Source organism: Haliotis asinina, chromosome 2, assembly GCF_037392515.1.
Source record: "Haliotis asinina isolate JCU_RB_2024 chromosome 2, JCU_Hal_asi_v2, whole genome shotgun sequence".
Lineage (NCBI taxonomy): Eukaryota > Metazoa > Mollusca > Gastropoda > Lepetellida > Haliotidae > Haliotis > Haliotis asinina.
Window position 1 is genome coordinate 69,440,451 of NC_090281.1, and position 22,651 is coordinate 69,463,101.

General features: G+C 39.4%; 1 protein-coding gene across 1 annotated transcript; it reads right to left on the minus strand.

Annotated features, from left to right (window-relative positions):
• Positions 1–1,927: 1,927 nt before the first annotated feature.
• LOC137272826 (uncharacterized) lies at positions 1,928–22,454 on the minus strand. Its single transcript, XM_067805232.1, has 18 exons — positions 22,356–22,454; positions 19,811–20,647; positions 17,189–17,339; positions 16,274–16,392; positions 15,261–15,441; positions 14,121–14,260; positions 10,848–10,998; positions 10,423–10,554; positions 9,871–10,002; positions 8,238–8,320; positions 7,782–7,987; positions 7,377–7,487; positions 6,225–6,452; positions 4,752–4,948; positions 4,193–4,309; positions 3,906–4,073; positions 3,236–3,456; positions 1,928–2,660 (listed from the first exon to the last, which is right to left on the minus strand). The coding sequence occupies exons 2-18, from the start codon at positions 20,553–20,555 to the stop codon at positions 2,416–2,418; spliced, it is 3,327 nt and encodes a 1,108-aa protein (XP_067661333.1). The 5' UTR covers positions 20,556–20,647; positions 22,356–22,454; the 3' UTR covers positions 1,928–2,415.
• Positions 22,455–22,651: the final 197 nt, after the last annotated feature.

Sequence of the window (22,651 nt, forward strand, 5' to 3'; positions counted from 1 at the left end):
CCTTCTGATACACTGATTTTGGAAAATTATCACTTAGCGTTTTAAATATTCCTTCTTTTTTCAGACTGGGGAGGAGGCCAAAGCTATAATAGAGAGTGAAGACTCGAGTCTTGAGGCAAGTACATCTCCAATTTCTACAGACTGGAAGCCCCAGGTTAAACTACATTGGCCAATGTTGGTACATTGTATTTACGGTATTTACGTCATCTTGGGTAGACCATAGTTTGATAGTTGATCATACCTTTTGATTCCTTGGAGCATTAGTTTCACCTTATAAATCAGTCATGAATGAAATCATTTCAGTGAAAATAATCCATCTGTTTTTCAAGCATAAAACACAGGAAGACATAGTGGAAAAATGGCACGTAAGAGTAAGATAAGACACGCGTTCAGCTCTCATGTTGTTGGTATGGTTTTTTTGGGTTTTGGGTTTGTTTTTTTTGAAACAATATCCTGTATTTCCTGAGTGATTGAGAGCTAGCTAGCTGTTTTTCAAACATAAAACACAGGAAGACATAGTGGGAAAATGGCATGTAAGAGTAAGGTAAGACACGCGTTCAGCTCTCTCATGTTGTTGGTTTGTTTTTTGGGTTTTTTTTTTTTAAACAATATCCTGTATTTCCTGAGTGAGTGAGTGAGAGCTAGCTAGGTGTTTTTCAAACATAAAACACAGGAAGACATAGTGGAAACGTAAGAGTAAGGTGACAGTTTGTTGCCTTGACAACATATAATCCACCAGGAGAATTACTAGTTGCCACAGTTTTGACAGATTAAGAGAAACACTGTAAAAACTGATTTCTTCAACAAAAAAGGACAATACCATGGCAGCATAATGAAGAAGTACTCAAACATTGATCTGGTGATAAGCAAATGAGGGACTGTATCTTTTACCACTTGCTTTATTTCTAAGGGATTGTTTGGTTTTTTCGCTATTCCAGGTCATAATACTAAATGAAAATTCCATGGTGACACGTGACCTGCGTTTTGACCGTGTGCGCATCTACGTGAAGGACGATGGAACAGTTGCATCAACACCCATGACTGGATGAGATGTACCCGCCTTTCATTGTTCAACATCCCACATTCAAATCAGTTTCTAAATAAACACAATTGTTTGAATGAACCTGTTGGTACTTCTTCACAAACTGAAGAGAGAGTGAGTTTAGTTTTATGCTGCACTCAACAATATTCCAGCTATATGGCGGCAGTCTGTAAATAATCAAGTCTGCACCAGACAACCCAGTGATCAACAACATAACATGAGCATTGATCTGCAGAACTGGGAACCCAATGACGTGTGAACCAAGTCAGCAAAGTCTGACCACCTGATTCCTTTAGTCGCCTCTTACAACAAGCATAGTCGCCTTTTGTGACAAGTATGGGTTGCTGAAGGCCTATTCTATCCCGGATGTTCACTGGTGCAATATGGAAGAACTTAACTAAACAGGTACACATTCAGTTTCCTCTGTTTCAGTTCGGACTGCATTAGATCAGCAATATTACTGCCCCATCTTTGATCAAACAACCAGTGGTTGATAGTGTGAACATTATTTCGATTACATGGCAATGGTCATCATCAAATAAGCTTTTGTTCAGTTATCAGTTGAAGTCTGTATGGGGAGGTGGGATAGCCTAGTGCTTAAAGCCTTTGCTCATCTTTCGAAGACCCATGCTTGATTCCACAAATGGTTACAATGTGTGATGCCCATTCCTGGTGTCCCCGTGATATTGCTGGAATAATGATAAAAGTAGAATAAAACCAAATACTATCACACTCATACTGAAGTCTTGACCTTTAACAGAAATATGTGCTCTTGATTTTCTTTCAATGATCAACACTGGGATAAATGCTACATATTATGGCCACATACAAGTCAATTTAAAACAGCATTGGTTTGCTTTGTTAGAAATTATCACTACTTTCAACTTTCTACTGTTTGACTAAATGTTTTATTGATCTTTATTTAATACCAAATCATTGGTAATCAACAACCAGACTGACCTCATCCTTTGCATCTGACATCCTTTAAATCTGGTGTCCAATATGTTCATTATATGTATTTGGTGAATTTCAAAAGGAAACTTAATAAAAGTACATGAATGTACAATGCCTTTGTGAACCCTCACTCCCTACCTGTGGAAGCCAGGGTGGCTGAGTGGGTTAGACTGCTGACTTGCATGCTGCAATTAGGTGCCTGACCCTTAAAGAGGAGGTTCAAATTCCAGGTGGAATATGAACTTTACTTCAGCAGTATAAACCCAAATATAGCATGGGTATAATTTGACCTGTAATCTTCACATGGCTAATCTAGGATAGTTATTGTTGCTCACAGATGTACACTTATAATCTATGGTGCCCAGTCTGTGACGGTTCCTGGTATTCACAGATGGCCAGTCTGTAACAGTTCCTAGTATTCACAGACGTACACCCATAATCCCCTCATGGCCGTCCCTCATGAAGACATGCCAGCCCCTCCTGCCACAATCTCTGTCTGTCACCTCCTCTTGACCCTTTAGGTACTCCACACAGAAACATCTTGGTCCCGGTCCAAGGAAGGGAAGAATGCCAAGGATCTTCCCATGATGACTGTAGTGAAACACATGCTCCCTCTGCAGCTGTATGTTGTGATGTTGCATTTTAAATGAAACCAGAAATCCCACTGGAAAACAAGAGCAGAAATCCAGAAATGACATTGATAAAGTCTATACACCAAGTGGGCAGCAGAGCTTATTGTTCTCATCAGCATCTGGCTGAAGAATTGGTGTGTTGCTTAATGCTCCACTCAGTAATATTCCAGCTATTTGGCAGCAGTCTGTAAGTAATTGAGTCTGGATCAGACGATCCAGCATCTACAGCAGTGATCAACAATGACGTGTCAACCAAGTTAGCAAGTCTGACCACCAGATCATGTTAATCACCTTTTACAACAAGCATGGGTTACTGAGGACCAGTTTTAACCACAGATCTTCTTGCTGAAGAAAATTTCTGAAACATACCCAAGTAAAGTGGATGTACCTCTGGTAGTTTCCAGGGCCTACAAAGTCACCTGTCCACATATCTCAAAGCATAATGAGGCCCAAATACTGCCATTTTCCACCAAGCTATCTTAGAGCCAACACTCATACTTTAAAATAGACTTATGATTCTGCTAAGATGGCTAGGCCGAACAGCACCTTGGTGTTCAGTACACATTGCTTGTCCACACCTTGTCCACTGTTTCAGAATCACAATTACCTTGAGCATTTATACTGTAGACCTCTGTAGCAGGTCCAGGCAGTTTCAGCTCCATGATAACCTGTACACCATCGTCTGTGACATCCACAAACATCAGTGTTGAGCCAATGCCAAATGCAAGTCTTGTCTTCTCCTCCATTTTTTTCTGCTCCAGGATCTTGACTGAAGATCCTGGTGGGAAGCTGATGAAGCGGCCATCCTCACTCACTTTAAGACTGTAGCTGTGGACAAGATACAGGAGTGTTCACTAAGTGTCTGAGGCTATGGGCCACACTCTGTTTGTTAAAGCAGCCAGTTTGACAAGACATAGTATTGTTCACACTTCAAACTTCATGAGGTCTTCAAAGCGGTGGGGTAGCCTAATGGTTAAAGTGTACACTCATCATGCTGAAGGCGATTCCCCACATGGGCACAATGTGTGAACCCCATTTCTGGTGTTCCCACCGTGAAATTACTGGATTATTGCTAAAAAGCCACTGGCAACTTGCAGTCAGTATTACAACAAAGTACCTTTCCAGGCTTATAGCGACCTTGCCCTTGGGCATTTCAAAGTTTCCTGAAAGTAGGTCCTAAAGTGATAACTTTCATTGTGGTAAAACTTTGTATATTACATGGTAACATTCAGGATGAAAATATCATGTTATCATGGTTACTACCGAGCTATTCCTACCTGTCCTGTTGCTCAGTCACAATAAGGGTTTGTAGTGAGTCTGGATTCAGGAAGTAGATGGCGCTGTTTGTTACAGCCATGACTTTGTTTCCTCCAAAGAGGAGAGTTATTATTACTGGAAATTCTTCACTCAAAATTTCATCGGCAGTAACCGGGTTGCATTTTACTCTGAAAAACAAAAATATTTATAAAGTTCAATCGAAGTATAGTTAGACATTAACACGACAGAATAAAAAATTATGCAATGTCTTCAGAATGTGAATTTATTGATGTTGAAAAATACCAACCTTGTTTGTTCTGGTGAGAGTCCATATAATTTGTTCCCAAGAACATATGGAGTTGGCATGGTATCCTGGGAGAAAATCTTCAGTACCCTGCCTCCTTTTCCATATACAACCATCACTCTGAAACACATGTGACAAGTCCTATGATGACTAACAATTTATATTTGGGGACTGATCATGATTTTTATGGCTAGGGGGGTGATGATGATTTTGAGAGGGCCCAACCCACCCTCACCCCCCACCATAGTTTATGAATGGTCCCATGACTTGGTTGTTGAATAACTCTGCCCTCAACAATATTCCAACATATTCTGTAAATAATCGATTCAGACAATCTAGTAATCTGAACAGTACAAGCATCCATATACACGACTGGGAAGTGATTACTTGTGTCAACCAAGTCAGTGAATCTGACCACCCAATCCGGTTAGTCAACAAGCAAGAGCAGGTAAAGACCCCGATTTTCACAAGTCTTAATGATCAACAAGTTGAGAATATTGTACACAGGTATATGATCACAGATTGTGGTCTTTTGAATGTCAAGGTCGTGGAGTGAACTAACTTGGCACTGATTTGGCTCCTCCTCCCAACATGCCACATGATCTCATCTTGAGGAAATTGACAGTGTTTCTTGACAGCCTTGTGGACTTGTATGCTAGACATTGATAGATCATCCACTGCACATGACCATGGCTTATAAGAAAAGTCTGTTGTTATGACAGGTTCATGGAAAGTGGCCTCGTTGGTACAGTCTACAAACTAGGAAAGAATACTGACAAATGTACAACATACAACATGAAGCACATATACACAATTTCCTGTCAGTCTGATGAAAGAGAACACATCAAATCCCAGCTAAAATGTATATCTTATGAAGATGGATAAGACTTTTTCTGAGCAGGACGGACACACTGACAAGAGTTCCCACAATACTGGACATCTGTGGATTAGCCTGAGAGATGCAGCTCTTCTTCTCATTTACAATGAACAGCAAAAGAAATGCAACTCTGTTATTTTTCAGTTTTTATATAGAAGACATAAACAAGAAGACTTACCTTTATGAGATATTATTTTTTCAAAACATGCATTCCTTTTGCTGTTCTGTATACATTTACATGAGAACTATAGCTCACCGATCATGAACTCACCAACGCTGAATAGATAGAGGGCAAAAGATCAAATGATCTGTCAAGTGATAAATCAGGTACAATCAATACAGCTATTCTGTTTAGTCTGTTGCAATATACTATGATAAGGAGTAGGTGGCTGGTAAAATGTGTCACAGAAATGTTCTTCATTCAACACAAATTACAAATGATTAATTTTGAAAGTTCAGGGTTAATGTTTGTTAAGTTATAAGTATTGTCATTGGCTCTTTAGCTAATACTGTCCATATTTTAGCTATCTCTTGGTTCTACTGGTTTGAGTGATTATGGCTTAAATCCTGTTTTAGCAATATTCCGGCAATATCATGGAAAAGGACACCAGAAATAGGTTCAAACATTGTTTCCATGTGGAGAATCAAAATTGCTCGGTGTCACTGTACATGAATGTGGATCAAGAAACAAATTAAGTTTATGTTACAATCAAGCTAACACAACAGGATAATGAGAAGGGTATACATTACAACAAGCAAACATGGTACTTTGATTTTGCCTCAAAAACAATTTTCTGATATGCCATTACACTTAATATCTCAACTACATAAACCCACTGGTTGCAGAGGAGTTTAACGCAGAATTATTAAGATTAAATGCTGAAATAAGTTTGTTCTGAACTAAAAATGGATAAGAAAATTCAGAAGAGCAAGTAATAATTTGTTGGCCCGTGAACAGTAAAGAAATTGTTTGCCTCTCTATCACAATACGTGTTGTAGATTTGACTATTTACAAACCGCCACCATATAACTGAAATACTGCTGAGTACGGCCTAAAACTAAACTCACTCACTCCAAGATGCTGATGTGTTTCAAACCAAATGTTTGCTTCCGTGTTCTACAAAAGCTAAACTTCAATGAAAACATTTGTGTACTTACGACCATAACACAGTTGTCTTCACCTGGAATATAGAGACTGAGATAAAGAGTGTCTCTGTAGGGGAAGTATTCTGTTAGTATGGCCAGGAACCTATGGCGACTCTGACAGTTTTGGGGGACATCTGCAGTCTTTCTCAACTCGGGCTTGGACAGCTTCCCATGCATATCTCGATACTGAGATGATGTCACAACCTTGTCCCAGAGGTAGTCATGCACAAAGGTCACAGTCTGAAGATGTACATTTATGTTGTGTTTTAGAGACATGACATAGTGCTTTGAAAATGAACATATTTTTATTTTCATATGAGGGAGCAAAAGTGGTTAAGAAGTGAACAAGGGAACGGAATAGGTATGGGGAAGAGAGGTCATGGTGCAGGAGGTGCTTATGGGGTAGACAGAGGTGATGGTAGAGGAAGGGTTATAGAGAGAAAGTCGTCACTGAGAGGAAGACTTGATGGGGAGGGAGGGGTAGTGGGGTAGACAGAGGTGATGACAGAGGAAGGGTTACAGAAAGGAAGTGACCACTGAGAGGAAGACTTGATGGGGAGGGAGGGGTTGTGGGGTAGACAGAGGTGATGACAGAGGAAGGGTTAGAGAGAGAAAGTGGTCACTGAGAGGAAGACTTGATGGGTAGGGAGAGGCAGACTTGATGGGGAGGGAGGGGCTGTGGGGTAGACAGAGATGATGACAGAGGAAGGGTTAGAAAAAGGAAGTGACCACTGAGAGGAAGACTTGATGGGGAGGGAGGGGCTGTAGGGTAGACAGAGATGATGACAGAGGAAGGGTTAGAGAGAGGAAGTGGTCACTGAGAGGAAGACATAATGGGGAGGGAGAGGCAGACTTGATGGGGAGAAGGGGCTGTAGGGTAGACAGAGATGATGACAGAGGAAGGGTTAGAGTGAGGAAGTGGTCACTGAGAGGAAGACTTGATGGGGAGGAAGGGTTCATGGAGATACAGTAAACATAGGGAATAACTGGTCATGAGGGAGGAATGAGTCATGGCTAGGAGGTGGTCCTGGGGAAGAAGTGGTCAGTGAAAGGAATTTGTCATGGTTAACTAGCTAAACTGTTTTATTCATAAAGTGGACATAGTCTTATATCTCTACACGTTAAAGGAAAGAAAGGTAGTTCAGAGGTAGTAATTCTACTCACAGAGAAGCCTGGGTTATAGCCCCTGGCATAGCAGTACTCAGCTGTTGCCATCATCTCTTCCTTCCATTTCTTAGGTCTGTCAGGGTTGGAGAAAATTTCAAATATAGCTTTCTGAAACATAGACATTCTTTTTGAAAGCGCTTTGTATAAAGCAAGAAAACACAAACATGGAACTCTAAAGTTGAATTTCTTTGATTATATACTGAGGGAAAAATTAAGGATCACATGAAAGCACATGTGTTCCTTTGTTTTTTCCCAAGTTTCTTCACAAGCTTTGTATCACATAGCTTGTGAAGAGACCTGGAAAAAAATACGGAAACATATGATAACGTATTTTTTTCTCCCCTCAGTATATATCCCTGTTATCTGAAACATGGTTTCTTTGGCACTAATGTTGTTTCATACCTTCTTCAGAAACAGTTTCACTAGTTTTGAGAGGTTGACTCTCGCCCTCTTTCCATTTGCCCCTGTCCACAATAATGTGACTGGCTTAATCTCTGTCTTCCAGTCTGTAAGGGCACTAGTTTCGTAAGCATAGGGAGCCAAGAAGTGTACAGTGTTCCCGGTCTCATCACTATACAGTTCACACAGAGTTGGAACCAGGTTAAGACCTATGGACAAAAGGAAAACACTCACACAGCTATCAGGAAACAGTGTCCCTTTGGCCAAAAATGGTTTGTGTGCAGATGCATTTAATATGTTTTGATATGCTGGGAGAGGAGTCAGTAAGTTAGACAACTTGTGCCCTGTCCTTTTCTTCAATGAATAAAATATGTTCAAATAGTAAAAAACAAAACAGGTGACTGAGGAGGTTGGTGCCTGTGAGGTGAAGTGAAGAAGCAGACATAGAGGATGAAATACCACTCAATTGCAAAGAGCCATCATGAGAAACTTCGGAGACTGAATACCATGCATGTGTCTGTCTTGGTGTGTGAAAGTTGAATCTGTCAAAATGGGAAAAACTTTGTGTTAAAAGAAGAACAATCACCACAAGATGTATCTAAGAATCTGTGTGACAACCACTTTGGTACAATGTCAAGGAAATACCTAATCATGACTGACATTAGAAAAACAACAGTAACAATATTGCTAAAAATGCAGTTCTAGATATTGGCTTGAAAAGATACTGTAAATATCCCTGACCCTTAGTCTCAGTCTCAGTATTATTTGTTACACTGCTATATATACTGTGTAGGAGGTCGCGTCAGCTAACCTTTTCAACTGACAAATCAGAATACAGCTTATCAAAATGCAAAAGTTAACATTCACACATACACCCTTTATACTCGAAAGATTCTGAATGCTATTTTCTGCATGATTACTTCTGAGTCATAATCACAGAATATGCCATTATTTAGTGAGTAAACGGTCACTGAAAATAGCATTCTTGGCAATATTCCAGGATGCAATCTTATGCAGAAATATACTCTTCAAAATAGAACCTTGACATGCTGTTTCTGAGTATATGTACTAAGTGCATGTACTGATTCAAGCATGACATCATTCTTCAGTTACAGTAAAATCATCACTTTACAAACTTCCAAAACATGATTATCCAAAGAGTGTTTGGTAAAACCACAGTCCCTTAGTCTGAGCAAAAATATCCGTATCTGGTGTGGCAATCATGAACATCAATAACAGCTTGGCAGCGGTGGTCCGCTGAAAAAGGGAGATGCTGAATGCATTTTTAATAGTTAATACGCTAACAGTAACCATGGCAACAGAAAGCCATAAGCACATATACGGCAGGTTGAATATACAAGTTTGTTATGGAGTTTCTGTTTTTTTGGGAGATTAGTGTCAGCTAACAGGAAAGAGAAAATCCAAAAACAGTCCGTAGCAAACAAACCGTAAACAGTAGCCATCATCTGATTGGTAAAATCCATTTTTCTGTCTTGTGTTTGATTGGACGATCAATTATTAGTCACTAAAAGGTTAGCTGACATGACATCCTGCTAGGGTTTGTTTGACTCAGTACAGCAGTGTAACAGAAAATACTGAGCCAAAGTTTACTTAGACTACATTTAATCTGAAAACTTTCTCAGATTGAACAATGGAAGGTCCACTGACCCTGTGTATGGATGAATAGTTAAAGTCTGCCTACCCTGTGCAGGCATAAACAGTCAATGTCTACCATGTGTAGGCATAAAAAGTCGATATCTACTCTGTGTAGGCATAAACAGTCGATATCTACCCTGTGTAGGCATAAACAGTCAATGTCTAACCTGTGTAAAGATGTACTGTTCAAGTTTACCCTGTGCACAGTTCTACAATCCAAGTTTAATCTGTGTAAGGATCTACAGTCAAGATTTACCCTGTGTAAGGATCTACAGTCAAGATTTACCCTGTGTAAGGATCTACAGTCAAGGTTTATCGCATGTAAGGATCTACAGTCAAGATTTACCCTGTGTAAGGATCTACAGTCAAGATTTACCCTGTGTAAGGATCTACAGTCAAGAGTTACCCTGTGTAAGGATCTACAGTCAAGATTTACCCTGTGTAAGGATCTAGGTTGAGGGCTCTAATGGGTGGCAGCACCATCTGGAAGTCTGCCGTCAGGAAGCCAGCATCTGTCAGTCTAAGGTTGAGGTCTGCGCCAGACAGGTGATCTCCCTCAAAGGAATACCTAAGACATAAGTATATGCCTGTATGTATATCACAGATGCTTAGGGCTTATGAAAAAACATCAAATAAGATATGTTTGTGAAATTCTAACAGAATGATTATTTTTATCATGATATATATGTCCAAGATATACACATCATATACTTGAAACACAATGTGTACTCATATGAGTAGACTTTGAACAGCAAACATCGCCATGTATTCTGTCATGAGGCAAACTTATCTCCTTAAAACAGCATGGTCGTAAGTGCATAGAGAATCCACAGTCACACTCCAGTATTAAACTTGCAGGAGAAGAGATGATAAAAGGGAAGTAACTTCATATGCAGAATTTCATTCTTCGCATGCACATCAGCATTAAATATAAATTAATACATTAAATTTATACAGAAAGGACTAAAGGGATAGAAAACATACTTACAGGCCAGTGACTATGCAAAGATGGCCAGGCTGTGTTCTCCATATAACCTTCATGAACTTTGGCATGCCATGATTCTGAACATGGTCAAGAACAGGTTGCCAAGGGTTACGAACTTCTTTTCTTGATGATAAACTAGAATAATCAACATATAAAAATGCCAGAGATGAAAACTCTTATCCATCTGCAGACAACATTTTGAAAGTTGAATGTTGGCAGATAAGACACATTTTCAACAGAACAAGGTACCTGTACTTCTACCTACATGTACATTGAATCACATCAGAAGTTGACAATTGATGAAATGTAGCACAATGAAAATAATTTTACACAATACCGTGCTAAAGATTCAGGATACATGATTTCAGTTTAAAAGTTTGTTCATATATAGTAACAATACTTGGAAAGTCAATGATTCCTTGCCCAACCTGAACGTCAAAGCCTTGTATCCCTTGGTGGATCCTTCATCATCACCAAGCAGAGCCTTCAACAGGGAAAGATGAAGCAGTAAGTCACCACAGTACCCCACTAGTCTCTCTGCCAGCTTCACACAGTCTTCCAGACGATCCTGAACACTCCCTGAGGCAACAAATAACAGACTGTAACACAGATCCCTCCAGACGATCCTGTACACTTTCTATAGACACAAGCAACAGACTGTAACACAGAACCCTCCATACACTCCTGAACACTCTCCATACAATCATGAACATTTTCCATACAACCCTGAACACTCTCCATACAATCCTGAACACTCTCCATACAACCCTGAACACTCTCTATGGACACAAACAACTGTAACACAGAACCCTCCAAACAATCCTGAACACTAAATGAGGACACAAAGAACTGAATGTAACACAGAACCCTCCATACAACCCTGAATACTCTCTTTGGACACAAAAAACTGTAACACAGAACCCACCAGACAATCTTGAACACTCTCTATGGACACAAACAACAGACTTAAAACAGAACCCACCACATGATCCTGAATCATGTGCACAACAGTAAGTCAGAAGTGTTTTTATTTAATTCAGGAGGTCCAGCTAATTTATGGATTAGGATAAAGCATGACTCAAAGATAGTGGTTGGGTAACTATGCTTTATTATACATATAAAACGTCAATGATAATTAGATGATCTTGTAATGTCACTTTATAGCAGTAACTGAAGGACCAGTAAAATCAATGTAACGACAGTTTGCTGAGCTATAAAATTTAACAGTGCCATCTTTGTCAACTTGGTGGCTGTGAGGTAGAGCATCCATGTATTAACCTGACAGATGTGGTTCAATTCCTGCTATGGAAAACATTTACATGTTAAACTTCATCTTAGACAATTTTCTTCAAATGATCTCAAACACTTACAGATCAGCAGAAAAATGAATGTCAATATAGACTTAGGAAAAAGTAAAGCCAGGGAAAGAGGTCTACTTACAAAAAGTAAACCCTGGGAAAGAGGTCTACTTACAAAAAGTAAAGCCAGTTAAAGGGGCACTGATGCGGAGCGAATAATGCTTCTCGCCAACGGTCTAATTACGAAAGCAGCCCGCAAATTGGTCAGCGCCCACTCCTTCGACTGTGACGGACAAAGGAACTGGGCTCCTGTCCATATTAGCAGAATTTCTTAACCTAACCAGTCAGGAGGCCGGATGCCCATCACATGCCATTTGTTTAAAAATATCCATTGTATTCCTTGTCTGATCGTAACCATATATCCCAGCAGTGTAGTTCTTTTCGGATGCTTGGATGGTATACCTACTGATCCAATTTGATCCTATTTCTGTGTTTTTAACCTCGATATTTAATCATGTTACGTGAAAATATGATGTCTACAGGCACGTAGCAAGCCATTTGTTTCAGTACGGAAGATTGCAAAGCTTTATATTTAGGTAGTTTTGAGTGTTGGTGGAGCTGTGATAGCAAATAGCTTACGTAAATTTTGGTAGCTATGGTAGCTACAATGGTTTATTATTTATGATAATAAAACACACAGTTGATTTATTTGAATTCGTAAACATAAAAACGATGACTTTGCCTTTGGTAGAGAAATCTGAAAATTGTCTTACGTAAAAAAAACCTTATTTCGCCTATTTACCAAAGTACACAGCAAATGCCTGTGTGTATTCCTTATGTAACGAAATTCAGTTGGTATCCTCAAAACATTTTCGGCCCATAAGTGTTTTCAGGCTGCATCTTCCTTGCTGTAACTCGCGTTTGATGGTGTAAACCTACACGTGTTATTTGTCATCATTCTCTTGATGGTCAATTCATGAATTTATAACAGGTATAATTAGTAGCAACACCACTTCGGTTACTCAACAAAGGTTCCCATTTGGCATTTCTCCTGTCTGGAGTAAATACTCAACATTATAAATTAAGGTCTGTAATGGCAAATGTATTGTATGTTATGTAATATGTGCATGTAAGTGATGCAAGAGGGTTTATCAGCTGAGTTACAAAAACAAACATCGATCAAAGGATTAACCGATAACACACTGATTGATTAATTACTTTTATCTTCTAGCGGATTTGTCAAAAGGCAGTGTGCGTAGATGACTACACCCTGTCGTAAAGTGTGAGTGCAAAAACAACATCCTCCCTTCAAAGAATTAACCACCCTTGCGTTGATTGATTGATTGCTCAATATTGGTTAACTAAATTACTTGGAATGGTGGACATCATACAATTAGTTGCCAGGTGTGCTATCTTGGGAGACCAATGAGAGGTTTATCTAGTTTTCACCAACGAAAGACGTGAAACGATGTGTTACTTTTTCGCAAATGAGACAGTTGTAAGACACGCGACACAGAGCAGGATTATTTACCAGCTGCAGATGAATGGAATACGATTTCTTTTATGTGGATATTGATGGATACATTCCTGAACAAGGTAGTAGCCTGACATTGTTGCTATAAAATTAGTCTGTTTTACATTCATTATTTGCAGTTTGTTTTAATTTATTTGTTGTAGCATTCAGCAGAATCTGTATGACAGAAAACACACACTAGATCGCGCATGTGTGTGAAATAGGATCCACATTAGCAATCTATACAACGTATAAATGTTGCTGTTATGTTAGAAATTTACTATGAGTATAAGCAAATCGCGTATTAATTTTCAGAATCATACAAATATGACAATAAACTAATTAGGGTTATGAGACAAAATATAGAGACGTACATTGGCTTCGTTGTTTTCCGTCCTAATAGTTTTTTACCATTTCTACCACTGGCAGATGATTAACCTTCAAAGTGTTTCATTGGTTTTCATAATACATTTGTAATGAAGTACAAATGACTTCACCTCAGTTGATCTGTCTATAATTAAACTATCAATTGCGCTTACGGACTGCGCAGCAGAGGTCACGAACCAGTCACGAATTCTGGGATATCATCCGGGTACTCACGGGAGAAAAACAATAACAAAAGTTTACACCAGTCCACGGAAATTGCTCCGCATCAGTGCCCCTTTAAAGAGGTCTACTTACAAAAAGTAAACCCAGGGAAAGAGGTCTACTTACAAAAAGTAAACCCAGGGAGCAAAGAAAAACCTGAAATTCAGTTATTCCGGGAAAAGAAGCAATGTCTATTATATTATGAGAAGCATCCTTCATGTTTATATGTTCAAAGAAAGGGAACTGTGTTTCTTTCTTTCCCAACCTGTCACACCTATTATATGAGCCATAATTAATCTCACCTGCAGCAGTTCCACAGTGGAAGCACAAGAATGATTCCACAGGTCGAGTGACAGAGATGCCTGGACTGGAGGCATCCAGGTGGATCATGGCAGCCTTCCATGTGTCGTCTGCCAAGGCAGCCTTTGCTGGCGTCATCATGCTGGAAATCGTACACATTATCAGGAATCATCCTTTTCCTCAACTACAAAAGCCTACTGCTGCTACTTTTGTACCATAAAAATTTCTTGCTGCTTCCATTATTTTGTTAGTGTTTGGGATCATTTTCTCAGTAGCTCACTTATTTTCTTGTTGCTTTGAGCATTTGTTCATTTCTTCAAGTTTTTGCCAAAAGCTTGAAATGTTTTAGTTCTTGAATGTTATTGCTACCTAAATATTCTTTCGAAAACTCGAAATTTCATGTTTTTGAAAGAAACTTGCAGCTACAAGAAAATACTTGATATTCCAAGTTTTGACAACGCCTGCTTTCAACATGCAAAAGTCCAAATGTGAATATGCTTTCATACCAACAGGTGTGAAATGATGTCCATTTACTTGAGAAAAGAGAACCATCAAGATCTGTTTAATAATACTTCTTTAGTAACCCATGCTTGTGATAAGAGGCAACAAATGGGATCAAGTGGTCAAGTGGTGGACACATGTCATCATACCCCAGTCTTGTACATCAATGCTCATGTTGTTGATCACTGGAGTATCTGGCCCAGACACGATTATTTACAGACCACTGCCATAAGCTAGAATATTGCTGATTGCGGCATACAACTAAACTTACTCATTACACAGTGACAGGATTGCATTTCAAACTCATCATGACTGATGGAGAACTTCGTTAATGCAAAAAACAAAAGAAACATGTCGATCTTGTGTGGGCTATTCGGACACTGGAATGATATAATCAATATTCTACCATGACTTCAGTAAATTCTGGATTGTGATTGGTTAATCAAAGTCATTCAGAGGTAAATAATTACGTTTTATTCCTCTGGTTTTCCAACACAGTCTGTATTGTTTTGAAATCTTAATGATGCAGTTATGGTAGAAAGGTTAAACATAGGTGTAAAACATAGGTGTTAAACTTCGTTATATACCGCTGATTTCCACCACTGTATGTTTATCTCCCAATTGGCTGATCCTTCTCTTACCCCTGGTCATAAACACTGGCCATCAACATGTGTTTCTGCAGTATAAGATCACTGCTGTGGGTGCTGGTGTCTTCATCTCTTGCCCCCGGCGACTCCATATAAAGACGGTATGCCTTAGATGACTCACCATTCTGTGCATACAGTCTGGCAGCCTCATTCAAGATCATGGCTTTGTACGGTCCTTAGAGAGAACATATTATTCCTTTTCAGGTTTGGAATAATAAATAAAAACATTTCTTACAGATTTACATAATATTTTCTGCAACCAGCCCTGATGCAATATTTGCGGAGTTCAAAACAGAAGTACGCAGAATCAAACAAAAAGGATTAGGACATATTGTTATAACTGGAACTGTTCTGAAACTGATTGGTTGAGTTGACAGTCTAATCACAAAAACGTTTACTCTTTGATACCCTAAATCTGTAATGTTGCCATTGATGCTGACGTTAACATTATGTTTATCTGAACCACAGGGAGTGGCGGGGTAGCCTACTGGTTAACGTTTGCTTGTTCAGCTAAAGGTCCAGGTTCAATTCTCAAAATGGGTGCAATGTGCAAAGCCCATTCCTGGAAAGATTGCATATGGCATGAATTTTGCTAGAAAAGTACAGAACTGTATAACAGGTAAGGGATTGTTGTTGAGATGTATAATTCTATTGTATTTGGAATCTGTATTGCCCTTCTTTGAAGCTTTGTTTATTTCTTATTCAAAATATAATTTAACATTATAGACTTGTTTGTGTTTTATTTTGGTGGAATAAAAGGGACTCACAAGCCTTTATCCCAGTAATTTTTAAACTGTTAATTTTTAAACTTTATACCTTTCTTCCAACAAATGAACACATTGGACATTGCTTTCCATACCAGGTAAGGACAGCTTGAATGTGTTTTCTAATCACTCAGCCACTAAAAAGGCTCTCAAGGAGGATTGCAAATGACAGTGACAGGCAGTATGACTGAAGATACCTTCCCATTACCGGGGCCAAAGTGGGTCCAGCCGGATAAACCTTACCTTCTTCCTTGGTCTGTGCAAACCTCATAAAACATTCTGCCGCAAAACTGATGTTCCCTCGAGCCCAGAACACATAAGGAAGTGCTCTGTCAAACAAGTGCTTGTAAATCTTGGGGTACCTGAATATATGAAGTGACATGAAAATATTGCTTCACAGCCTCATGAAAATACTTCTTCACACTGGTATTGGCATATATTATATGTATATGTACTATTGATAAGCTTCCTAAAACACAGCTAATTGATTGAAATGACTGGTCAAGTGGGACACTCTGATTGGTAGCCAAAGTTAGTGGTCTTGATTGTCGGGGATGGTAACCAAGGTTAGAGTTCAAGGTTGGTGGTCAAGTGTGGAAGCCAAGGTTAGAGTGCAAGGTTGGCGGTCTAAGGTGGTAGCCAAGGCTAGTGTTCATCATTGATGACCTACATCCTGGTCCATGAATGGTAGTCAAGAATGAGTGACCAAGTTTGCTGGCCTGGGGTAGGATAGTTTTCTGGTTCACTGTTTTTTTGTGTCAGTCTAAAGTTGGGGATGTGTGGTGTTCTGAGTGGTGTATACAGTAGTATTCTACACTGGACATCTTGGATGTGCTCTTGAAGTATAGGAGAAGACTCGCCTCCGAGGTTTAAAATGGTAGGCAATGTAAAAGTGGAGGGGAAGATAAATCCAGAGGGGTGATAACAATCCTGATGGGTAATTACAATGTAGATGATCATTTAATGAAGCTACATAACAATAACTAAAGTGCACATAAAATCAATTTAATGACAGTAACTAGTGGTGTTTTGGGGTGGTGCTCTATATTGGTGGTCTACAGCTATAAGTACTGTCATGGTCTTGGCAGGAATTACACAGTGGTAGTGATTGGTTATAGTGGAAACATATATTTTAAAAGTTTATGATTAATATATCACCGTTTTCTAAATTTTCTTCTGACAATTGACACCAGTGATTCAGTGACTTTCTGGATGAGCTGGGATTCTGATCTGCAGTCTTGTGATGAGTGATGGAGCCGAATAGCAGAAACATGCGCAGGTAGCATACTCTCTGTCACACTCGCCACAACTGTCAACAACAATGTCAACACTGTCATACTCTCTGTCACACTCGCCAACACTGTCAAAAACAATGATAATACTGCAATACTCTCTGTTGGACACACCACAGCCATCAACACTAATGTATATATTGTCATCAGTTTGATCACATGCACTACCACTGTCAGCAAAAGTTTAATTTTTTCTCTTACACTAACCACCACTGTTTTAGAGCATTTCATGGATAAAGGATAGAAATACAGTGTTCCCAGAAATTATTGAGAAAATCTTTGCTTTTTTTCTAATGATACTAAGATTGGAAAAAGGGCTTTCACTATGCCTTAAGCATACTAAATAAGGGAGACAACTCTTGAAGGCTTAGAAGGCAGCTCATTACGTCAAGAGTTATCTCCCTTGTCTGAGCAGACGGCTTCCTGTGTTCACATGGCAGAATTTACAGCAAGAGAGAAAAGAAAGCTCATTCTAGATGATTTTGAAAGGGGTGAGGCTGATGCTAAAGTGTTAGCTTGTAGACATGGTATTCCTCTGTCTACAGTATACAGAACTTTGAAGAATATTCAAACAGGAACCGGGATAGAGCACAAAGCAGGGGCAGGTCAGCCTATGAAATTCAGTGTTGTGGATCGCCGAAGACTTGGGCAGAAGTGTTGAGAACATCAGAAATGAAATGATTAGCAGAGGAAGTCCTCAGGTATGCAATGAAACAGTTAGGCAGGAATTACAGAGACTTAATTGGGTGAAAAAACGTGGAATTCCCTCGCCGTTGATGAACGATGCACAAAAGGAAAACCGTTTAAACTGGTGTCGGGCTCATGAAAATCAAGATTGGGATAATGTTTTCTTTTCGGATGAAAGTTCTGTTTGGCTTTTCCCTAATTGTGTGAAAATTTGGACCAAAGATACTGTCAAACGTATCTACCAGCGACCAAAACATAGCCCGAAGTTTCACATGTGGGGTGGCATATCAGCTCGCGGAGTGACGCCATTGTGTGTTTTCACGGGAAACTTGACAAAAGAAAGATACGTTGACATTCTAAATGGTCACCTTCTTCCGACAGCACAAACATTGTATGAAGATGATTGGATTTTCCAGCATGATAATGACCCAAAACACACTGCGCGCTACTCAAAACAGTGGTTGTCGGGCAAAAATGTTCAAGTTTTAGACTGGCCCAGTTACAGCCCAGACCTAAACCCAACTGGGAATGTGTGGGGAGTCATGAAGGACAGAATAAACCAAAAGGGACTGAGAAATATTGAAGATATGAAGGCCGAGGTGGTCCAATATTGGGATACCCTGTCACACGATTACCTACAAACTTTGATGGGTAGTGTGCCTAGGCGTATTCAGGCATGCATTGCTGAGCGGGGAGGTCTAACAAAGTACTAAAACAAGACTGAGACTGTAAAAGGATGATGTTTTAACATGTTTATGTAAGTAAAACGCCAGAAGTTAATAAATGTAATGAGTTACATGACGCAACATGATTCTCAATAATTTCTGGGAATACTATACATCTTTTATTGAAGACCTGACAGATAATTTAGGCTGGGCTGCTAGAATACTTCAGCTTCACTTATCACATCATCCAAAATGTGATTTCCCATTATGTGCAACAGCATTCAAAACTACCACGGTCTTGACATAGATTGCCACTATAAACAATTTGATAGGATGCAAAAATAGATTTTGAATCATTTGATTTGATCAAAATAATTGCATTTTCCATTAAATGAATCATGGCATTATTTTTATCATTTTAGCTGTGAAAACATTTCATCTGTGCCATCTATCTACTGGAATCATTTGTACCAGTCCACACAATGTCATCAATGTCAACAAATGTCATCATGTCTGTTACCCCAAATACCAATGTCAGCAATGTCAACAAATGTCATCATGTCTGTTACCCCAAATACCAATGTCAGCAATGTCAACAAATGTCATCATGTCTGTTACCCCAACCACCAATGTCAGCAATGTCAACAAATGTCATCATGTCTGTTACCCCAACCACCAATGTCAGCAATGTCAACAAATGTCATCATGTCTGTTACCCCAACCACCAATGTCAGCAATGTCAGGACATGTTGCTCATGAATATCCAGGATAGAACAGGTCTTCAGCAACCCATGCTTGCCACAAAAGGGCAACTATGTCTGTCGTACTAGAGGCGACTAATTTGGATAACACATGTCATCAGTCCCCATTTGCGCAGATAGATGCTCATGCTGTTGATCACTGGATTTTCTGGCGCAACTCAATTATTTACAGACAACCACCATATAGCTGGAATATTGCTGAGTGTGGCGTAAACTAAACTCACTCTGGACATGTTATTACTTCAAGCACACTAAAAGAAAAATAATGTCAAATCACTTGGCTTCTAAGTGTTTACATATTTTCCAAGACAGTTTAATATCTTGACATGATATTGACGCAAAATACAGGTAAGTGCTCTTGAAGAAACCACATACCTGATGTTACAGCAGACATATTGAGGAAATCCATCTTCCACCTCAGGTGACTGCTTTGATTTGTAAACAACAGTATTGTCGAATCGGGGTTTCCAAGATAGTTGTAAGGTGAATTTGTCAATGTCCAGAGGTGGTGGTCAAAACGGCCATTATTCCAGACGTTCCGGGATGCCACGTCAACATCAGATTCTAAAATCATACTTTCAAACTCCCCATCAGTGTGTTCAAAGTAATACAGGAGTTGATGCATCCATGACAGCTGGATATTCATAAGTTTCTGATCCTCTTGCATATAGGATAACACATCCTTCACAACAGGGCACACACTGGGGGACTTAGAGACTTTTGTCATGGCATCAACACACAGCTTAAACAAGGTTGGGATATTTCTGATGTGAGATCGTAAAATATCACTTGAACAACCCATAAATTCTGAATAATAGTCCATGTTCTCACTATTTGAATAGGGAAACACAAATTCTGGCTGCAAACTCTTCAGTTTATTTCTCCGTCGTCTCTTCTGTTTCTTGCTATGGCCTTGTTTCTGTTCACTGTGATGGGATGCAGTGTTGTGGATGAAAGTGATGTTTTCCCCTATTGTCATCCCTGGCTGACGGATATCTGGGGTGCACATACTGAAACCTTGAACTTTGACAAATTCATCAGCACCTGATAGGTTCACTGATTCCTCCTCTGCTGAAAAATATTCTAATTCCTCTTGAGAGTTATCTCCCCTTTCAGCCATCTGTTCTTGACTAGTGCTTAACAAAGCAGCACTACTTTATGACTCTCCTGTGCAGTTGTCCATGGGCACATGAGAATTTGGGTACTGAAAGACTTAATGTGGAGAAATAATGTTCATAAATGTCAACATACTAATAGATTGATGAAAATTATGACTAATTACAAGTAATTGTTAAACTTAAATTTTCCTGTATTTTTGTCACTCTAAGTGTACACCAAAGATGATTATATATCATGTATAATATGAAGGCTTTCTTCACTGTCTCAGAGAATCCATCTCCAGACGCAGTGCATTGTGGGAATGTAAACAAAATTTTGAGTCGAACTATGAGTCATTTTACCATTCGGAAAACATAAACGTAATGTTTCCACCAGTGATGTTAGCTGTGTGATGCAACTGCAAGCCAAGAAACGGGATGTGGCAAAGCAATTTACTGTGAGAGGCTGTACAAGGCAATGGCAACGGACATCCATCGTGACATCAGTTACATTGTGACGTAATGCAAAAAAGTTTGATTACGAGGGGGCAGACTGGAATGGCGCAGTGATGTCAACACATTGTAATGCAAAAAGTGCACATTATCGTCTGATAAAGTATTGTCGACGCCTTTGATCTTTCACTGAAGCATCTTAGAATACTGATTATTTACCTATTACATTGTTCAAGATATTTGTTCAAGACTATTCTGCTGGCATATGACTGACAGGAAATGGACACATCTGGCTATTACATTATGTAACTTCTAAATTATGGCAGAAAGATTCACATTCTCTAAACTTCTAGGGCTGAGTATTTTGGTAAAGCTAAACTAACTTATGGATCCATTCCCATTGTTCTTGCGACTGCAAAGTACCCATCCTTGATTTTCATTAACATTTTAACAACAAATCAACATAAGGAAACTGGAAACCAAAGTTACCTCCAACTTCTTGCAAATTAATCATGATAAATTGGCCTGCCTGTCATATTCTTGAAACTGCCAAGCCAACATTGAGGCTTGTTTTTAACAAGCAATCCAACTGGTATGCAAGGCCAATTTCCACAGATATCAAAATGGCAAATGGAAATCAAAGGCTTCTTGAGATTGCAAGAACTTCGGGGTTGGATCCTTGGTTAGTATACATTTTCCAAATAAAATCCCAGGAAATGATGAGAAGGAAAAGTTCTCTGCTGGTAAAAATGAACAATAACTCAACTACATATTTGAATTAGGTAACATACATTGATGTCACACGCATTTTCATATGTCCTTACATAACAGTCAAACACACTATCAACTCTGTAAAACGTCACTCTTTCACATGGTACACCCCAGTCCTATAATTTACACAGTCAATATTCATCCCAACTTGAATACAACCATCATCATAAACTCCATCCCAACCTCTACCCTGTTACATGTTCACCCCATTCTCTACCCTGTTACATGTCCACCCCACTCTCTGCACTGTTACATATCCACCCCACTCTCTACCCAGTTACATATCCACCCCGCTCTCTGCCCTGTTACATGTCCACCCGCTCTCTGCCCTGTTACATATATCCACCCCACTCTCTCCACAGTTACATATCCACCCCACTCTCTACCCAGTTACATATCCACCCCGCTCTAAGCCCTGTTACATGTCCACCCCACTCTCTGCCCTGCTACATATCCACCCCGCTCTCTACCCTGTCACACCTCCACCCAACTCTGTCCTGTTACATATTTACACTACTCTTTACCTATCACAGCGGTAGCTCACATTGACTTGGAACTGAAAGTAACATTTTGCTGTATAAGTATTTAACTGTACTCACTTTCATATGTGAACACTTCGCTGTAACAACACACTTCGCTGCAACAATGAGTGTGTTCATTTCTTGAGGGGCGTGTTATCTGATCATGCCGCATTGTTTTCAAAGGGAGATCATGCTAAAGTAAACACTAGATTGCTTGCCACTAAAATAATGCTTAACAAGTTGGTTGGTAGGTTAGTTGACATGTTACACCGCACTGAGCAATATTCCAGTTATGTGGCAGCGGTCTGTAAATATTCGAGTCTGGACCGCACAATCCAATGGCCAATATCATGCGCAACAATCAAAGACATTGT

Excerpts from the sequence above, each read along its gene's own strand:
- LOC137272826 (XM_067805232.1), bottom strand. The coding sequence starts at position 20,555 with ATGGCTGAAAGGGGAGATAACTCTCAAGAGGAATTAGAATATTTTTCA. Across the intron at positions 15,442-16,273 it reads TGCACAGACCAAGGAAGAAG|GACCGTACAAAGCCATGATC; the intron begins GTAAGGTTTATC and ends GTTCTCTCTAAG. Across the intron at positions 10,003-10,422 it reads CTTTGCATAGTCACTGGCCT|GTATTCCTTTGAGGGAGATC; the intron begins GTAAGTATGTTT and ends CTTATGTCTTAG.